Source organism: Strix aluco, chromosome Z (assembly GCF_031877795.1).
Source record: "Strix aluco isolate bStrAlu1 chromosome Z, bStrAlu1.hap1, whole genome shotgun sequence".
NCBI classification, from domain to species: domain Eukaryota; kingdom Metazoa; phylum Chordata; class Aves; order Strigiformes; family Strigidae; genus Strix; species Strix aluco.
Genome location: NC_133971.1, coordinates 6,154,070 through 6,174,745, shown reverse-complemented (window position 1 = coordinate 6,174,745; position 20,676 = coordinate 6,154,070). Strand labels below are relative to the sequence as shown.

The 20,676-nt window shown below is 36.8% G+C and overlaps 1 protein-coding gene across 2 annotated transcripts in view; it reads right to left on the bottom strand.

The window, feature by feature from the left end:
* The window catches only part of EDIL3 (EGF like repeats and discoidin domains 3), a 254,962-nt gene that overhangs the window by 89,529 nt on the left and 144,757 nt on the right, over window positions 1–20,676 (bottom strand). For both annotated transcript variants that reach the window (XM_074812243.1, XM_074812244.1), the window contains one exon: window positions 15,021–15,134. In XM_074812243.1, the coding sequence (XP_074668344.1) occupies window positions 15,021–15,134 (114 nt within the window). The remainder of the gene's footprint in view (window positions 1–15,020; window positions 15,135–20,676) is intronic.

Sequence of the window (20,676 nt, the reverse complement as noted above, 5' to 3'; positions counted from 1 at the left end):
GACAGTAATGGGAAGAATTGCTACCTATTTGCTGATATGTCCAAAGAGATTAAAGGCTTTTTATGCTGATGTAGCACCTAAGCCAACAGCAGCACATTATTCTGTTATCATATTGGTCAACATGGTTCATGTGTGCAAGCAATGGCTATCAGAACTAATCAAATATAAAGAAATTGGATGTTATGTTCTACTTCTCAACAGTGCCACTACTGCTAAGTGACTATCATGTGCTTCCATTACCAAGTCCTCTCTTCATTCTTTTATAGTAAGGTTGTAAAATTCACTTCTGGCCTTTACTTGCTCTACAAGCTCTGTGCTGAGAACACAGAGTGAAAATAAAGTTAAGCAACTCTTAGGTAGCGTGAGGATTTAAAAAATGGAAGCAAAAGGATTTTAGAGTTCTTCCAGCACCTAAAAATGACTTGTATTTTCCAGTGGTAATGTAATTTCATGATGCAGTGTTTTTAGGAATTGTGTCTAGATGAAAAAGCTAGATTTAGGGACTACAGAGCTGCACCAATAGATCAGTGCTCCACTCCCATCTACAGAAAGCGGCTCTAGGGTGCACTGTGGGAACTACAGGCAGGTAAGTCTACTTCGACATCTTGTAAACTGCCAAGTCTATAATTAAGATCACTAAGTACCTGGATAAAGACAATCTGTTGGAAAAGAGCCAAACATGGCTGCTGTAAGTGGCAGTCCTGCCTCACCTGATGGAGTTCTTTAATGGTGACAATATGCATAGGGATAAAGGAAATACAGTGGAAACAGCACACTTGGATTTTGAAAGCATTTGATAAAGATCTTACCAGTGAGTGAGGAAAAGGCCCTGTTATAGACAGAGTTCTAATTAAAGAAAAAGAAATGGCTTTTCAGGATGAAATGTCAGCAGTGGGACTCACCGAGGATCATTGCTGGAGTCAGTTTTACTCATCAGTGAGCTGGAGGAAAGTACGAATGGGGAAATTATCCACTTTGAAGCTACTAGGCTCTCTTGATCAAATGCCACTCTGATGATGAGCAGCTCCAGAAGGACATAGAAAACTGAGTAACTGGTCAAAAGGGTGACAGATGAACCTCAACATACACAAATGGAAGATACTGCATCTATAAAAAAAACCCTAAAATGTGCCTGCACAATACTGAACTTGGAAACAGCCATTACAACTGTAAATAGAGATCTCAGAGTCATCATCAGCAGTTCCCTGAAGTCACTGGCTCAAAATGTAGTGGCAGCCAAAAAAGCCAATAAAAAAGTTAGGCATTGAGAAGAAGACATAGAGTATTATTTTCCAGGTATATAAATGCTGGTGTGACTACATACCACATGCAATTCAGGTGTCTGCATCCTAAGAAGGTGTAGAGCTAAAGTATAGAGAATGGCAGTTCAAATGATTAAAAGGAAAAAGCAGGTATCATATGAAAAGGGAAAAAAAAATAGGATTTTTCAAGTTGGAGACGAAAAGGCCGAGGAGGGATATGCCTGAAGTTTACATACACATAGAAGAGATGAATATAGTACTGTTCATCACATCTACATTACTGAAAATAGGGAGCACTCACTGAAATTCAAACAAAATCAGTTTAACACATGTAAAAGAAAGTAGTTCTCTGCACAGTGGGTAGTGATCTTCTGGAGCCTTCTAGAGGCAGATACAGCATCAACTCATTCAAAAAGAAATTAGAAAAATTCAGGCACAATAGGTACATAAATGATACTAAAGAGACTGACCAGGGGTGTACCCTCTAATATTCCTACAGGAACTGTAGACCTGGAGGAAATACGAAGGGAACAAATGACAGAAACTGCCCATGCCTACCTTCTCTCCTTAAATGATGTTCGTCATTGCCACAGTCAGACAACCAGACTGTTGAGCAACCTGTCCCAGTATGATGGCTTTTTGTGTTCTTAAGAAATTACCAATAAAATGGTAGTGAAATTTAGCTAAGAATCCAGTATGTTATTCATGTAAATAGTCTATTTAAAAACAAATCTCCATGAAAACACACTGCATACATAATAAGCAAGTATAGTAGTTCAATTAAGAACACAAACTAGACTTTAAAAGCTATTATTTCAGAAGGCATCACCTTTTAATACTGTTTATAGGCTCTTTACTCGGTATTCTGTAGGAAACCTAATTATCCAATAATTTAATATTATATGGAAAACAAAGAAGTTTGTTAGGGGACTGCCAAGAAGATATTTGTATTTCTAAACTATAATATCCCCTTTCCTGCAATTCCTCCAAAATAAACATGGTCAATGAAGCTACTAGATAGCTGTGACTTCTTCATTCCAGCTGTTTGGAGAAGAGATGGAAGGTATTAAAGAACATCATCCAGTCACCAAAATCCAAATCTTTTAGCTTTTCCTTTCATAAATAAAGCATAAATAAATATTTGAATTTACTGTGGATAAAATCTTCTCACCTTATTTACAAAATGCATTTTCAAATTTACATTTGAAAAAGGTATGGATTGACTTAGAAACTTTCACTTACAACTATGTAAAGAGAAGTATTCACAAAATGTTGTAACAAAAGGCAAATGAGAAGTTACCTGTCAGTAATACATAAATGAGCACAACTCAGTTTACAAATTCACCTTGATGTGTTAGACACTGATGGCTGAGTAAGAGCCAGGAGACCCCTGTGTGCTGACAATGTCTGTATTAAGAAATTCCAGATAAAGTTGCACATGACAAAATTACAGGGCAGTTACCACAGTCAAGTTGTTTGATTCTTTTGACTCAATAAAGTAGCAATAGCACAAAACTATGCTATTATTTATCCAAATGACTTACAAAAAATTTTAAGTTATAAAAATTTACACATCTCAGTTTAAATTTCCAATAACCTTTTCATGCCATGTCCTTCAGTGCCAGTGGGAAAAGCTCATATGACCCTGAAAACTTCTTAATGTGTTTCTTGTCTAAGTCTCCCTATGTAAAATTTCTTGTGACTTCAAATCCTTTTTGCTTAACATGGACCAGAATATTGCAATGTTGGATGCTGATCTGCTAATTTAACTGCAGTAGGATTGACAGAGCAGGGGAATTTATTTCTCAGCTTCTTGCCTAGCGCAAGAGGACCTAATCTCAGCAAAACTTGCAATGAGGAATGTGTGCACTTAACTACAGTATCTCTTCAGCAGGCATGCATTTGCATCTAACACCACGAATAAGAATGAACTGCAGTTTGGAAAATGGAGCAGCTTGAGTCAAAGGTTTGTATGTCTTTCAGGAGTTGTAAAGTTTAAGTGAACAAGACTAGCATCTACTATAAGAGAACGTCCTTCCTTATCTTAAAGGAAGATAAGGTTTCAAGATCAAACTTGAAATCACGTTATTCATACCCTAGCCCTTGGTGTACTGGGAATTATGGCTTGCAACTTTCACACTGACTTCTCAAGGTGTTCCACCATGCATAAAAGATGCCAATTACATCAGAGACCAGAATCTGCTTTTTCTCAGGCCTGTTCTTCAGTCACAGAACAGTACAGTGACATCTCTGCTTTCCCAAAAGGAAACACTCTTCTGCTTTACATCCCATACACATGGGGACTGCAGGCAGGTTCAGTTATTGCTGTTCTTAAAAATTACATTTTTCCTCAACTTTTCATAATAGATAACTTTTCCAACTCCCTATCCAGTAACCTGTCTTGGTGAATCCCTTGGGGTCTGCTTCTCCTTACACTTTACAGACATGTGGCACAGCATATCACTAGGCTAGATGATGAGTAACAATTAGGCTTTCCACATTGAATGAAACCCCACTTTTAAAGTGTATTAAGATGTCTGGATTCTCCATCACTAAATACGACTAATGAACAGCATTAAAAAAATAGTGTTTCAATCTTTAAATTAATGTGCAATTAATCCTAGAGAGATTTAACTTAGGTGAAGGGGACAAACACTTCATTAATAAATCATATTTTACTTCCAGCAGTTATATTTACATGTCTAAGACATGTCTATAGTCTAAGACATATAAATATAGTTTAAAAGCACAGCTTTTAAAGGACATCATGTAACTTGTGCCCCATTTTGCCTGCAGAGAATTCAGTGGGAAACACACCACCACCTCCAGCAGAGATGGGAAGAGGCTGCATGGATCGATCACGTGCTTTGGGAAAGGAATTTAATTCTTGAGGATTTTCCACCTGACACTTTTTATCAAGGAAAAAACTTCCTATGTCTAAAAATGAACAAAACCCAATACTCACTCAAATTCTCACCTGATGTCAAAGTTAAAGATATTGTGAAAAAAAATGTGGAAGGACCAGGAGGTAAAAAAAAAGAAGAGGAAGAGGTTGCAGTAATCACAGCTTCCTGCACAGACATTTTACTGCTATCCAGGAGAGAAAGGACACTTTCTAGAAACAATGAAGAAAAAGGAAGAATCTTATTTGCACACTGTATGTAAGGATTCAAAATTGCTTTCAAAGTTAAAAGAATACTGGGGAATATTTTTCCCAGAAATATTTGCTTTCCTCTAACTTTGATATAATGAATTACAACATGGTTACTTTTTACACTATGCCTAGAATGGAATTTCAAAACACGTAGAGGTAAAAGTGAATTGCATAAAAATAGGAACAGAGTAATTATGAAAATATGTTTCAGCAACAGGAGCATAAGTGGGTATTTATATTATTAGAATAGCAATAGGTACAATATTACAAACTGCACACTGAAACTGATCTTCAGTGAAGGCATGCAATGTCACCAACAACTGTACAGATTTGTCAACAAAGTAAAATCATATTTATGGGTGAGCTCTATCAAACAGATTTTGCTGGATCAATAATGGATATTAATCTGTCCATCAGTTTTAAAGGTGTGATACTTTTCTGTAAACAAAATTTCTAAGTAACTACACCAAATCAAGAGCTGGCCAAATCACATTTAGCATTAATACTAGAAAACAATCACTGATACAAAGGAAAAGGGTTTGAATTAAGAGTGATTCCATCAGCTTTTCTTGGCAAAGTACTTTATGATTGTGAATTTTTGAGGTTTTAACTCTACTTCATTTCAAAAACTCACTCGCACCCTTCCGAGTCCCAGTTTATGTACACCGTGACAGAAAGACACGAAGCCTTTCTCTCTCAGTATTGCATGGCCACCAAACTTTTCATCTCTGTTCATATCCTCATTTATTTTGAAGCAGCGTCACCCTTGAGCAAGTAGCACTGTGGCTGCTGACCCTCCAGGCTGCAGGGGTGCACCCGCTGCCTGCGCGGGACCTGCAGCCACTGAGACTTGCCAATTGCCTCTGGTCTGACAGGCAATGAACAGCAGCCATGCCTGTGCTGAACCCTGAAGAGGCTAGGAAGTAGACTAAGTTGTGATGAACAACATGCCACTTTTGCTTCTGACACAACCAAGGATAAGATGCTGGAGATATTCTGAATTTCTTTTAAGTCATTGGATCATCTAATGGAATGCAACAAATGAGCATGGTGGTGGTCAGGTACTAAAATAGATGTAACCTACTAGCATGGCTCATTCCCTTCCTACGTATCTTACACATCGCTGCACCAATGCCTGGAACAGGAGCTTTGCTGGACTCTCCGTCTGTCTAAAGCAGCAGGAGCTGTGAATCTTGCCTCAGTGGGAAGATGATCACTGAACATATTACATTTCCTTCCCCTTCTGAAAACTGCAGGTGGGAGCTGTGCCGAGCCTGGAGATTTTAGTTCATGTAGGGCTCATGTAACCATGGTTTGTTCCATTTTCTCTTTAGTTCACATGGATTTTCATCTTTCACAACTTGGCTTGAATTCCAAGTCCAAATAAATCTCCAAAATGTGAATCAACTTGCAAACCTCCAACTTTTGCAAGGTTTATACCATACACACTTGTAATTCTACTCTGTGCCTGGTTTGTTAACTACTGCAAACCCCAAGGCAGTTCCATTATGAGGAGTTTGTATGGGTCTAAAGATGATTTTTCTCTCATTGCTCATTCCTGTGTTTGCCAAAGGGTAGCAGCAGACTAGACCAGACTGACTCAGATAGCAAGCAACCCTCCACGATTAATCTCTTTTAAAATAAATGACTATGCCTCGAAATAAAGTATTTTCCAATTGGACTAGCCACCCTCTATGAATAATCTATTCTGAAATAAATACTGTGCCTTGAAATAAATACTATGACTTGAAACAAGGTATTTTTCAATTGGACTAGTACCTGAAACAGAAAAAATGTTCCTGTGACTTGGCTATTGGGAACTTTTTTGAGCCTACTGCTGCTGTAAATTATTATTTTCATATATTTATAATCATTAGTGCTTTTATTGAAGGTGTTTTTCCATACTTTTAAGGGTTTTTTTGGTTATAACCAGTGATTTGTTTTGAGCTTGCTTCTACTGGCTACAGTCTGGCTTTTATTTCTTTTATAGTACCAATTCCTTACCTGCAAATTATTTTTCATTTCTGTGAGGATGTAAAAAAAGAATGTGTATTATTGACCAGACCAGAAACTTAAGAGCTATAGAGGCTACTTTGAGAATAACAGTGAGCTGTAATTTTTCTTTTAAGGCTTACAAATGCTGAAATATGCATTGTCATAGGCTTTGCCAGGCATAAAAATGCATATAAAAGTTCTTCCAAAACAGGAACAGTGGATTATATTTATAAGGTAAGTATTTTTTCTCCTCTACTTTTTGTGAATGTCTATGATTCTATGTTACTGAAAAGGCAGGGTCATATTGCTCCTTCAGTAGGAAGAACAGACAGGTGGAAGACAGGTAGAAGGAGTCCATGACCCCAATGTAACCTTCCTGCCTCCTTACTGAAGGTGATTGAGGGGCATCATAAGTCAAGAATGACACAAAACCTGAGAAAAGCAGATCAGTAGGTTTAAGGAAGAAAACATGGCAAGATAGTTGCCACAACAAGGTGGTTCAAGCTAAAATGAGATGTTACAAAGTCAAGTTCTAGATGCCTGAATATAGGGTTGAGCTCATCTTGTAGCTATTGACAAAACCTAAAAGCTACTATTGCACTCGATGACTCATGTAGTAAGGAGTTGATTAAATGTGTAAAATATGCCTGTTGGGTCCTAAGGGCTTGTCTGAATATTTTACAAGGAGTTTCTGTCAGGTGTCTGAGCAAAGATTGTATCCTCTACTGCCTAATCAAAGTAAGATATTGTGAAATTAATTTTCAAAGGGAGACATTGCTGTACAGTACAACTGCAGCAAGATGAAAATGTACCCAAAGGCACAGGGCCGAGGACTTGATGTTTCAACATCAAACACTGAGAGATCAGTCTCATTTTCCTATTGTGTTGAAAGGAAGAACTACAATTCTGAACTGCTGAGCCTAATTTTGCACACCTTTGCATCTTACATGGGATGCCTGCACAAAGAACGTCTGCAACAGAAGGGCCAGAGTGTGCTTTATTGTTAGAAGACTCTATTAAAAATGTTAGAGTTCGATTAACATTTCTCACTAGGTCATTGAAATGCCTGGGGGAACATTTCAATATTAACAACGTGTTCTGTCATTTCTACAACATTTTCTGCCTCTTTGCACTTTCATACCAATACACTACACAGAAATGCTAGCCAGACAATATTACAAGAATGGTGTAGCCTCAGCAAACCTCATTAGTTTCAGCAAAACATTCAAGATGGGTTTTGTCCAATGCAAATATATAAATTGTGTTCTGTCCATGATTAGCTGAAATAGTTAAAAATGTATATAAACCATCACCCTTACTAAGGATACATTTAGCCTGTCTTTCAGCATTTATTTAACCTCTTACAATTTCTGTTTTTATTCTTAGAGCATGTCCAAAAAATGACAAATTACCTAGATTGAGTTGAATTACCTGGGTTAAAGTCACATTTAACATGTAAAAATTTTCCCTCTTGCACTTTCAAAATGTATTTCTAATATGTTTCTCTTCTAGGATATTTGTATAATCCAGGGAGGTCATAAATTGAGTATTAGCATTAACTTTATATTAAATTGATACATTTCTTTTAGTGACAAATTTTTTTTCCATTCTTCTTTTTGTCTGAGATGAACCACACATTATTCCCTAAACCAGTAAGGACACCATAAGAATGATAATATAACTACCTGCAATACATACAAAAAGCTAATTAATTTCTCTAAGGGTAGTATTTGTGTATACATATACTTATACAGACACTTGTATACACATACCTATAAAATCTCCTTAATTTTTCCATGCAAGTCTTGAACTTACCATCTAAATAATGACAAATAGGAACATATATATTTACTGAATTTTTATCTGCTGTGACCTTGGCAAATGAGCTTAGAATTCTAGCTTTTAAATTTTATGGTGTTTGAAGAGAAACAAACCAAGAAAAATATAAAAACTAAAATAAATTCTTACCTTTGCCTTAAACATGAATTAGAGAACAGCTTCTACTCTCTTGATTAGACTTGATTAACGTTTTTAACTGGTGTTAAGTCTTGATTTCATGCACGGGCTCTGTCATTCCTTTGTACCAGCCCAGCATTTGTGTGGCTGTGAAGGTCAATGGATCAAAGAAATGATCTGGTTCATTAATTACTTTTTTATTTCCAGGGTCAGTTTTTGCTGGTACTACAAGGCAACAGGGTAAAACGGCAGCCCTGAATGAGCAGCCACAAAAGAGGCAAGACAGGCAAAGAAGAGCTGAAGCAAGACTACTTCAAGCACCAGCAGGGCTGGTTTATGTCAGTTTTCAAGGAAATGTTACTTTACAGTATGATGCAAAGTTCCCTGACAAAACCAGAAAATCTGTTTGGAAATTTATCAAATTTGAAGGCAATTATGGGAACTTACCTATTTAATAATTGGAAAGAGAGCAAATCAGGAAACTTGTTCTGGTTCAGTTTAAGGTCATAATCTACAGGTAATCTAGAAATCTCTCAGGTTTAGCATGTGCCTTGACAGAATTTCCAGTACATACTGACAAGATGAATAAAAATGGAACAGAAACTCCAATATAAAAAAGTAAATTATTTTTGTACCAATGAATGTGTATCCTCTTTTCCACATGATTATAATGCCCTTACTTTAAATACAGGAGTCTGTATTTCCAGAAACTACAATTCTTTGTATAGTTCATTTATTTTTCCTCATGAAAGTTGAAAACCTGAAACAACTGATTAAACACGAAAGGTTGGTAACTATCAACATAAATTATTGACATCTTGAACTACAGAGAAACTTCAAGAACACAATAGAAAAATTAGTATGTTTGGCCAGCTTTGTTTTACAGAAATTTGCTATATACTTTTATATAACAGCAGTATTTCAGATCATAAAACTGTCAGATATTCAAAACAATCAAGAATATGCTTAAAAACAAACCTCATACTGGATTATTCACAGAATTAGTCAAAGTGATATTCTGAGCTATAGGGAAACTTAGGTCCTTCTAAATCTCAAAGAGATTTTAATACTAATCAGTAATTTAGGGAAATCAAGCCCATGTTGATTCCTGTCAAATAAAGTGTTTCACACTGGCTCACTACAAGCTTTAAGCCACAACATACTGCCAACTGGAAGTGCATAAAAAAATCTCATGCCTAGGTCTCCAGGCAGGTAATCTGGAAATGAGGTATGATTGTAAGGGGATCAAGTTTACTATTCAACAACATTCCAGTACTTAACAGCTTAAATTTAACAGGGCATTTTCACAAGCTGAATTCACCAGAAGCCTGTTACCAGATTTATTAATTTAAGAAAATAGTTAATTTATGATTCTTACCCATATTTTGAAAACACAGACTTCTTGGAAGACAAATTATACTCAGACGTAAAGCTTCCCCCCTGAAAAGTTTTAAACTGTTTCATAAATTGTTTTATTTTGCCTGTGCACTTTTTATGCCCTCACCCTGTGGTGGTTGTTTTGCATAGGGTTTTTCTGAACTTAAGCATGGAGTCTTTCTGAACCCTGAACACTGCTGAGCCAGGGCTGGTAAGAGCTGGAGCTGGGGAAGACAGAGATACCAAAGACTCACTGAAGACTGTGAACATCAAGCAGAGGAGTTCAAAGGACAAGACCTGAAGCCAAAAAGTCCCAGCAAGTGAGAACACTGCCTTGAAAACACAGAAGTGAAATACGCAAGACACCAAAAGAAGTAATATAGTCTTTTCAAAAAATACTGTGAAACTAGTTATTTCTCCTGTGCTATAAATCATGCAAGTTGCAGGTGTTCTGTATTCCCGGGAACAATTTTTAAAGAAAGAAAATTCTGAAATCACATTGCATCAGAACGCTTTGGATGACACCATCTAGCCTGGGAGTATAAGGCTGCATGTAAGCAGAAGTCCTGAAAGTCTCTTTATGCCTAAATCTGTCAGATCTTTAAATAATTTTAAACTAAAAATGACACTGAAAGGAGAGGCATTTACATTTAAATAAAAAAATTCCACTTTGATTCCCCTAGAGGGGAAGTCAGAAGATGACCAAGTGCAGTATAAACACATTAGTGTATTAAAACGTAAAGCACAGGAAACAAATGAAAATAATGTGAAGGTACGCTGCTTTATCAGGATTTCTTACATGCGAGACAAGGTAAATTGGTGCACATGCTGTGAATGCAGTCCTCCTACATATGGGCATGTTGAATACACAGAAAAGGAGGTGAAGGGGCAACAGCATATATAAAAAATATTTACAGTGACTAGTTTGATCTGTATCTTTAAAGAAAAGCATGCGAAAATTTGCCATATGCTTTAATGGCAGCAACTCTTGGCAATCAGCAAAATATAGCTCTAAAATGCACAATGGTGAAATTTTAACGTGTATATTACCATCTGCTAGATAAAAAAAAAGTGATCAAAAATTACCTGTGGAAGTCCTCACAAATTATTGCAATTCACAACACATGTTGCTCATGGGAGATTTTAACAATACAGATTTGTACTGAATAATGCAAACAGTCTGACACTGATGAAAGTGGCTCCCTGTTGCCTGTGATCCAGAAAGTAAAAACCTCAACCCCAGGAGAATCTGTCTTAGAAGCAGTACTTATTTATAGAGACTCCAAGACTAAGGAAAGCTGTAATAGAGGTAATCATAATGAATAGCTTGAATTCAGCAGAAGCAAGAAATAGGTTCAGAGAGTGCAAGAACAGAAGGAGATGCAGCTGCGTCAAGGAAGTGCTGAGGCCTTAAGAAATCTGAAAAGTAATATGGAATTAATGTAGTTTAGCTTTTGCTTTCAGAGGATGGGAAAAGGTGCTCTCTTTCCATTCTGTGTTTACTAAACATCTGCAGGCAAATTTTGTAAATACCAGATGCTCAGTGAAGTATCTCTTAACAGGTTGATAAGCTTATTCCAGAACAATTGAATATGTTTTGAAGCCGTCAGTGCTCTTGCACTCCACATTATTTTGACTTTGCCCCATCCTGTGCTTTCTGGCAATGAGAAGCAGCTGGTTTAAGTATCATTTATGCCTGAATGGCTGAAGATAGCAGTAGATAATAAGAAAGAAAGAAGAGTGAATTTAAGTCTCTCCAGAAAAAAGCCAAGAGGTCAGGCCAGTGTTTCAAAATGAAAAGGATATGTAAATAGAACAGAAGGCAGCCCCAAAGGAGCAGAAGCATTGTTGGGGTGTGAAGCACATCAGCTGGCCAGGAGATCACCTCCATGTCTTCTGAGAACTTTCTTTCATGGTTGAGCCCTTAGAAAGAAACTCTAAACCTCATCCACGCCAGAAGGAGACTCAGAAGATGGTCAAGGTGGTCCAAATAGGGTTCCAAGCTCATTAGGCATTTTACTGTTATTTTAGGACTCACTTCCAGAGAAGCCTTCTCCTCTCACTTCAGCTGCACTAGCTATTAGCAGAGGCTCTTGGGACTAGTCAGAAGGATTTTCTGTGGATGTCCCAAAGGCTCACAGGACCTGTATGTAATACAACAGTTGTCTCACACCTGGAAAATGCTACACATGAGATAAAACGGAAGTGAATTATTTAAGAGATTAGTTAGGAGAAATTAATTATGCTGAAATGAAATGGTGGAATTAAAAAAAGAGAGAAAATTCAGTTGGAGCATTAGCCAAAACAGTCTGACATAAGCTGCTGAGTAACATGATAAGTCATTATTACAAAGCATTGGTATTTGGGATATACCAAACTAGATATACTACTAGAAAATGCATCCTGGAGGACAAGCTTGCCATGACAGGAGAATGGACTGCATGAGGTATTTTTGCCTTTTTTATTCTCTGTCTAGGATATTTCACATATTCTGTGATATGGATTTGCAATCTTTGAGCTTTGTGAGGTAATTCTGAGACAGCAACCAGTAATTTACATAATTAGCATAACAATATTTAATTACATGATTACTGTAAATATGTGTAAAACTCTAATGGTGTAATTAGAATGTGTAATTACTACTTGTAATTACATAATTAGGTGATGACATAAACAAAGTTCTCATGAAAAAAAAAGGGTATTTACAAGCTCAGCTATAGGAACCCAGTGTAGTACACAATTATATTGGTGGCATAAAAAGAAAAGTTGCCATTTTAACGCTAGCTGTGCTAAAGCTATCTCAAAAGTAAATGAATGCTAGAAGTTTGTGAACTGTGCCGTAGTGCTAGAAGAATGAATTGACTTCCCTGAACAGAGGTAGTTCAATGATTAGAGTCAGTACAAGTATTATTCCCATCCTTAATTATTTGTCATTTATTGATGACTCTTCATATGTTTAGCTGACTAACATGAGTTTAAAGAGTGGTATAACAGAAGTAATCAAATATCTACATTGCGTAGCATTTTTAAATTACTGATTTAAGTAATATATTACTTTTAAGTCTGCAAAGCACATCTGATTTCACACTCCTCCCATGATAACGTCCTGTGACACCACATTGGCGGGTCCCTATGCAGAGGGATACAGAACAGGAGCTTTTTGCCACTACACTCTAGTGCTGCATTGCCATGCCTTCCATTTACCACACCATACATGCTCTGCAGCTTGCAAATTAATAGTTTCTGCAAAGCACGTTTTAAAACTCATTGTCCTTGATCTCTACACCAAAGCAATTTGACTGTTGTATAGAACCATATCACAAGTATAAAAAGAATTTAACTCTCAACAGAATTATCCTTTCAAATACCTTAGTGTTCTTCCCTATGGGTTAGACAATGGAGTCTTGGGTCACAGTTGTGAGCATTTATCTATAGAAGCATCTCCAGAAAGATCATTTGGCTAGGTGTTTGGCTTACCAGTGGAAATACCCCAAGCATGACCCAGAAAGCCAGACTGTTGGTAGCATATTTTGCAATTCAGTAACTGGCATTAGCAGTTGTTTCAGTATACTGCATATTTATATTTTTTGTGCACATATACTTTGTTATATGCTCTCCAAAATAGAAATATGTATGTGTAGATATACATACACATAAAACCAAATCCAGTACAATATGTAATATATACCACTTCACAAAATTAATATTTGCATGTAATTACGTATACATCTATAAAAAGAAAAATAAATATGAAATAACAGATGATGATCCAGAAAATGCAATGATCACTTCAAGTAATCCAACTACCTCGCTTCTAGCAAAACAGGAGATTAGTGTTATGTGATCTATAATCTGAGCAGTGTTCAAGATGCAGCCAAAAGACCAGAAGGGATAAACCTTGAAGATGTGGATGAGATTCCTGGTAGGATTCTAAATGGTAATTCAATTGCACCTTATATGGAAATACATGAAGTATTTCACCAGCAACTTTTACAGAAAACTTTAATAGATGATCATTTTTTTACGAATTCTTTAAAGTAGCCATATAGGCTTGTAAAATTTCTCAAAGCAAATCTTAATCTTTTATTTCTATCTAGAATGATTCATGTTACATTGCATGCCTGAAATCTTTTGCCTGTTGCATATATAGATCTGGATATTTACTGAGGCTACTTTAGAGAATTTTGAGCTTGTCATTTATGGTTATTGGTCTATGTTGTTTTCTTCTCCCTTCCTCCCCACGCATCCACAATGTGAACACAGAAAAATGAATCATATTCTTCAACTTTGTAATTGTTTTATTTATTTAGTATTCAACTTGAAACATTTTTTAAAAATTTTTCCTTCTACACATGATAGGTCTTCCCTGAACTAGAAATCTCCTTTCTTGAATGTGGATGACTCCAGTATTTCAGGTATTTTCAATGTAGTATCTAATACTACAAATGCTAATACACAAATACTTTCCTTTTTCTCCTTAAGGTACCAAGCCTGATATATGTTGGGACTATATTAGCTTTTTCCACAACATCATCGTATTAGCATCCTTTGTTCGACTAAGACACACAGGCAGTATTTCTCTGCAGTATTTCAAATCCATGAGCTTCTAACATCCGTTATTAACTGTTAAGGTATATTGCATTTTGTACTATAGCAGTTTATTCTATTTTTGTTATTTTGGTCTTGAAGATTACCTAGTCTTTCATACACGAAGAACTCCCTTGTAGTAACAACTTCAGGAACCAGACCTTTATAGTGCATTTGTAGTCAATGTTATTGGTAAAATCATGCAACGCTGTTCCCAGGACAGATCCTGGAGGAACTCCACTAATGTCTTCTCTGTAAACCAGTGGTCCAACTTTCAGAGTTTAGAGACGTATCAAAGAAACTAACGTATATTTTTGCCCTCCTCTTACACTTGTTGATATCTGCTAACAATTGCTGTTTATGACAAGCTACTTGGCAAGATGAACCCCTAGCCTTAATCAGTTTTTGTATTTTTCTACTCTACGCTATTTACTCCTTCTTGTTTGACTCTTAGACAATAATTCTGTATTTTGTAAGTGTTTCCATCATATCAGATACCTTGCTTGGATGCGTGACAGATTAGGTTTCTTAAACTTCCTTCATTTTGAGAAGAGTAAGATGGCTATTTTGACCATGATGTATTTGTAGAGTAGAGAAATATTTCCATAGTATACTATAGTTGCTTTTGCCAAAGAAAATATTTATTTATTTTATATTAAAAATTAGATATAAAAACATGCAATACTTACTCTGTTGGCAGTTTCTTCCCATAAATTCACCTGGGCATTCACAGGAATAGTTAGCAACAAGATCTGTACAGATTCCACCATTCTTGCAGGGTTCAGCTTCACATTCATTTACATCTGCAGGAAGCACACAAAGTAATGTCAGGATTAGCAAAGAGAAATTGTAAAAGCAATAAGCACACGTTTTAAAGCATTAAAACACAATGTATTTATAGAATTGACATTAGAAGACATACAGTCTTTTGCCCAGCAAACACGCTTAGAAAAGGACATGATTAAACAGGGCATGCTTTAGGAAAAAAACAAAGCAATCTTATATAAATTTAGCTAGTTTCATATATCTACTAAAGCTTTACTGTGTCCAATCACACAACAGTATTTAAAGTTTTGCTCGGGGATTTTCACTATAATTTCCAGAAGACATCAGGGCCAAAAGTCACAGTTTGGTCTTAAATAAACAAATTCAATTTGTTCTTACAGAGTACTCATTAATGATCCTTGCAACTTCAAGAAATGTAGCTACTTCTTTATCAACAGATGCCAGCTAAGAATGTCTCTCAGTTCATCTTAATTCATTAAACATCTAATTGACAAGGATGTTTAACCGTCTAAAAAATTTCCTTTCTGTGCATGAGTTAGTGGGCAAATTGAAACTAATAGCTTGATCTAGAAACTTGCAAATTTTATTAAATTCAGAAGACAGAAAAGGTGGTTAATTTCATTTGAGTTTCCCTTTTCCAGTACACTTTGTCAAATGCTGCAAGAATAATACTCCCCTATGTTTTTCCATGTAGTAACCTTCAAGTATAATATCAGATTCTTTTTCTCAAATTAAATATGGTATTTTTCAGTCATCATAAATAGGCAGGTGAAAGATAATAGTACATCATAATTAAAATTCTCTCTCTGCATTTATGTTTATTCTGTATGGAGTAGAAATGCTGTATGGATTTTATACATCTTTGTCTCAAAAGGCTTCATCAATGCATACAGTTAAATATTTAAAAGATGGTAGCCCACACTAGCTTCATTAAGAGTTAAAGTCCTGTTGCATTAGACACTGTAAACAGCAAACAGAAAAGCAGACTTGTACTACGATTTTGCTTCACTCAGTTTTGCTTAAATGCATATTCATTTTGGATACAGTTACCAATAAAGCGCACACGTGCATAGCACAGAAATAAGTTCAAATGAGAAGACACTTAACTGTGTCTAGCGGCATTCACTGGTGGGGGAAACGCCCTGTGAATTGCAGTAATACTCCTCACTGTTGTGTTGAATCTGCTTCTGTCCCCAAAATGCAAACCCACTTTGTGCTGGCATTTACAAACTAAAGAAGATGCTACATAAATGTCTAAACCTGATGTGATAAGGCTTATGCAGAAGAAGACAGCTCTGTCAAAAACGTTGCTCAATTTCTGGTAGTTGAGTATGTAACTTTTGTACTTTGGTTTGATGTTTTTTACATTTTCTATGAATCAACGTACAAAAATTCAGTGTTTTAATCCATACAACATGCCTAGATCTGATTGATTTTGTGATGTCTCCAGGGAAGTCTGTACCTTCCGTCTTTTCTGCAGATCTAAAAAGCTGTGTAGCTTTTAAGGTATGTGTGCAATGTATGCGAGGTAGGTTGAAAACTGGCTGAATGGCTGGGCCCAGAGGGTGCTGATAGGCGTATGAAGTCTAATTGGAGGCCAGCAATTATCAGTGTACCTCTGGAGCCAATACTGGTCCGATCCTGTTCATCATCTTCATTAATGATCTGGATGGTGGGGCAGAGTGCACCCTAAGCAAGTTGGCAGATGATACTCGGAGGAGTGGCTAATACACCAGATGGGTGTGCTGCTGTCCAGAGGGACCTCAATGGGCTGGAGAAATGGGCTGAATAGGAACCTCATGAAGTTCAATAAAGGCAAGTGCAAAGTCCTGCCTCTGCCCCTGGGCAGGAACAGCCCCATGCACCAGTACACACTGACAACAAGTTGACCATCAGACAGCAATGTCACAGCAACAAAAGGCCAACAGCCTCCCGGGCTGTGTTAGGCAGAGCACTGCCAGCAGGTTGAGGGAGGTGATCCTTCCGCTCTACTCAGCACTGGTGAGGCCACACCTGGAGTGCCGTGTCCAGTTGTGGGCTCTCCAGTATGAGCAAGACATGGACATACCGGAGAGAGTCCAACAAAGGGCCACTAAGATGATTTAAGGGATTGGGGCACCTCACCTGTGAAGAAAGGCTGAGAGAGCTGGCATTGGTTAGCTTAAGGAAGAGGAGGGTCAGGAGGAAACTCATGAATGTATATAAGTAACTGAAGGGATGGTGCAAAGAAGATGGAGCCAGGCTCTTTTCAGTGGTGGCCAGTGGCAGGACAAGAGGTAATGAGAACAAACTGAAACATTCCATCTCAACACCAGAAAACACTTTTTTACTGTGAGGGTGACTGAGCAGTGGCATAGGTTGCCCAAGGCATTTGTGGAGTCTCAATCCTTGGAGATATTCAAAACCATTTTGGATATAGTCCTGGTCAACCAGCTCTAGGTTGCCCTGCTTGAGCAGGTGGGGCTGGACCAGATGACCTCAAGAAGTCCCTTTTACCCTCAACCCTTCTGTGATTCTTTGACAATCTGTGAACAGAAATGCAGGGACAGATCTTCAGCTAAATGTAGAGCTAGTTTTAGTTCTTTGAACTGGAAAAATTTCAGATTTTTATACTCAAATTGACGATGGCTACTGATCTCTGAGCTTCTTTTTAATCCCTCATGTCTTACTTTTTGTTGCCTATAAAGATATCACATACTGGACTAATAAAAATTCACAGGGTTAGCTGCATTTCTGTCTATTAAAGAGGAAGAAGAGGAATAACAGCTTATTGTGCGAGAAATAAAACCTGTCAAGGGAAATGACCAATGAACAGACCTGCTCAATTCTAAATTAAATTCTTTATATGTATTTATGAAATTTAACAAGATTCTTCAGCTCCCTATTTGCCTTTTTAAGCACAGCCCATTAACCTTACATTTTCATGAGGTTATTAATCATTTTAATACAGGCTAACACAATTGTGGGAAAAAAATATCAAGGTCACTGTGAACTAAAAAACATTAAGTGAACATATGAACTATCTCTTACTTCATGAAATAAAGGTAGTAATTTATCCTCTTAAAAGCTTTTCTGTGTAAAGATAATATCTTCTCAAGATATTTAAATTTTTCTAATATGCCATTCCTGTTGAAATACATAGAAAAAATGCACAGCTTTCCAGCATATTTCATATTGTTGATATGATGATGCTGAAAACAGACTGAACCTTAAGTAGCAGATACTTTTAAAGCAATCCTCATATTCTATCCCTATGGAGCAATTAGCTATGATCAGTGCAGAAAGATGGAAGTTTTTTATTATCATCTTTGTTACTTGGATCCCACAGTGACTTTTTTCCCAGTAATTTGAGAACCTTTCGTTCCATCAGTTCAAATATGTCATATTTGATGAATGAGGAAAGACTAGCTCATTGTAGCATCATGTTTGACACCAGCACAGATGTTTAGTTGGAAAGATATTGAACTGAACTGTGTTAAAGAAAGAAGTGTAAGTTCTACAGAATTATTTCATTTACTATTCATTATTTCAATTGATTGAATGAACAGCTGTATAACATTTAATTAAAAGCGGTTCCTACAAATTTTGGTCAGATTTTGTTCAAATTCCTAGGTGTGTCATTTATGACATTAAACTTTACATCAGCTGGTGTGTTTCTTTCTTCTGAAACACATACAGTCCCTCTTAAACTTTGTTATATTGTCACAATTGGAAGTAAATTTGAGTAGAAAATTTAAAATGCCAGAGTTTCTCATTAGTTGCTCTTAAAGACAATAAAGGCTCCTAAAGAAAAGCTCTCTGTATGTTGTCAGATACAAATTCTTCACCGACTATGCAATCAACCTACCTACATGATAAGGATGTGTTTTTAACATAAGTTAACTAAAACAAAGCAAAATCACTGCAGGTTGCTCATGATTTTTCAGGTAAGCTTAGGTTTTATGCCAGGTCAGATTTTGAAGTGTAGTTCAGATAACAAACTTAAGCATTGCAGTCACTAAAACACAAGATAGCTGGGTACTACCAGAGAATTCAGAGTTCCTCACAGGGGGACCTAATAAAACTGTTAAATACTGAGTGAAATGGTGTCCTGAAGAGGTTTAAGTGCCACCACAGGAAAAGCCTGTAATTCTAAATATTGTCCAGGTTAGCTAAAAAACCCCCGCAAAAACGCCAAAAAACCCCAAACGCAAAAAACCTAATAGCCACCCCACCCAACTGACAGTAGTGCAGGAACAAGGAAATGCTGACCATTTTCTGAAAATGGATTGTTCCTTGAATAACAGCTTGAAGGGCTAAGACAATTGATTAGGAATTAAAGGCTATGCTAACGTTTCTTTTTATGCTGAAGATGATTACATTATATTTCCTACTTCCTAAGGTCAAACCAGAAGTACAAATATATTAAGCATGCTTCTGTTCAGAGTACAGTCATTGTGCACCTTGGAACAGAAGTATGCTGTCAGAAACTGGGCAAGCAAAAGAGAACTTTGCTATACTACATAGTTATTTGGAGAATTATCATGAGGCAGAGCTCTGGGTTTTTCTCCTTTGCTGGATTATATATTTTTGTTAATCCTCTAAGTATTTAATAAAACATGAATAAAAACCAGTACTGTACTTGCAAACATAATTACAAATATAAATATAAATTATGTAACTCTTATAATCAAAAATTTAACTATTACTTCCAGTAATTTGAGATCTTCAGCAAGCTACTTGGTGTAAACCTGACTTTTTGTGATGAAGGGACTGATAAGCTCAATCAGTTGTTTTTGCCAACACAGCTTGTGTTTTGGCTGCAAATGCACACCAGTACCTTGTTCCTGTTCCCTGCTTGCTTGTTCTTTACGTAGCCCAAATTCCTGGTTCCTGCCACCTGAACGCTTGTTTCTGATCCAGGACCACCTTTTGCAGTACAGACTTTCTGAAGTTCCCTCCTGCTGACAACCACATTCTTTCCCTGTCCTTTGATTTTATACTCATTTTGGCTTCCTGCTCACACTTGGTCTGCTCATCTCAAGTCTAAGTCATGTTTTTAATTAGTCGTGATAATATCTATCTTGATAGCATGATTGGCTCCTCACAGCCACAGGATCTAGGTTCAGTCGTCCATACTGGAAGTCAACTTGGCCCTTACTGGGGGGACTAGACATTACCCAGTTATGCCCTACTAATATTGCAAATATTTTTTTCCACAATAAACGCAATTTATTATACAGAAAACAGACATGAACAGGAGATCAACTGGTTATAAACTCTGTATCATAACTGGCTTCTACGAAGACCCACAACTATACACTGGATAAAGATCATCACAATTTGAGAAACATGACTCCCCCCATCCCACAATTTATTTTTTCAGAGAAAACCAGAAAACTTAAAAACTTCCCTACCCAGTTCTATTTCAAAATAAAAGTTGTTGATAACTAACAATGTGTTCAAATACCTTTACATTTGGAAACTGGTAAGGCAGAAAGTGGAGAAACACACAGTATGGCATAATCATAATTTAGCCGGAGCTTAGTCTAGGCTTTTCTTGTAGTTGCTTGATCGTTC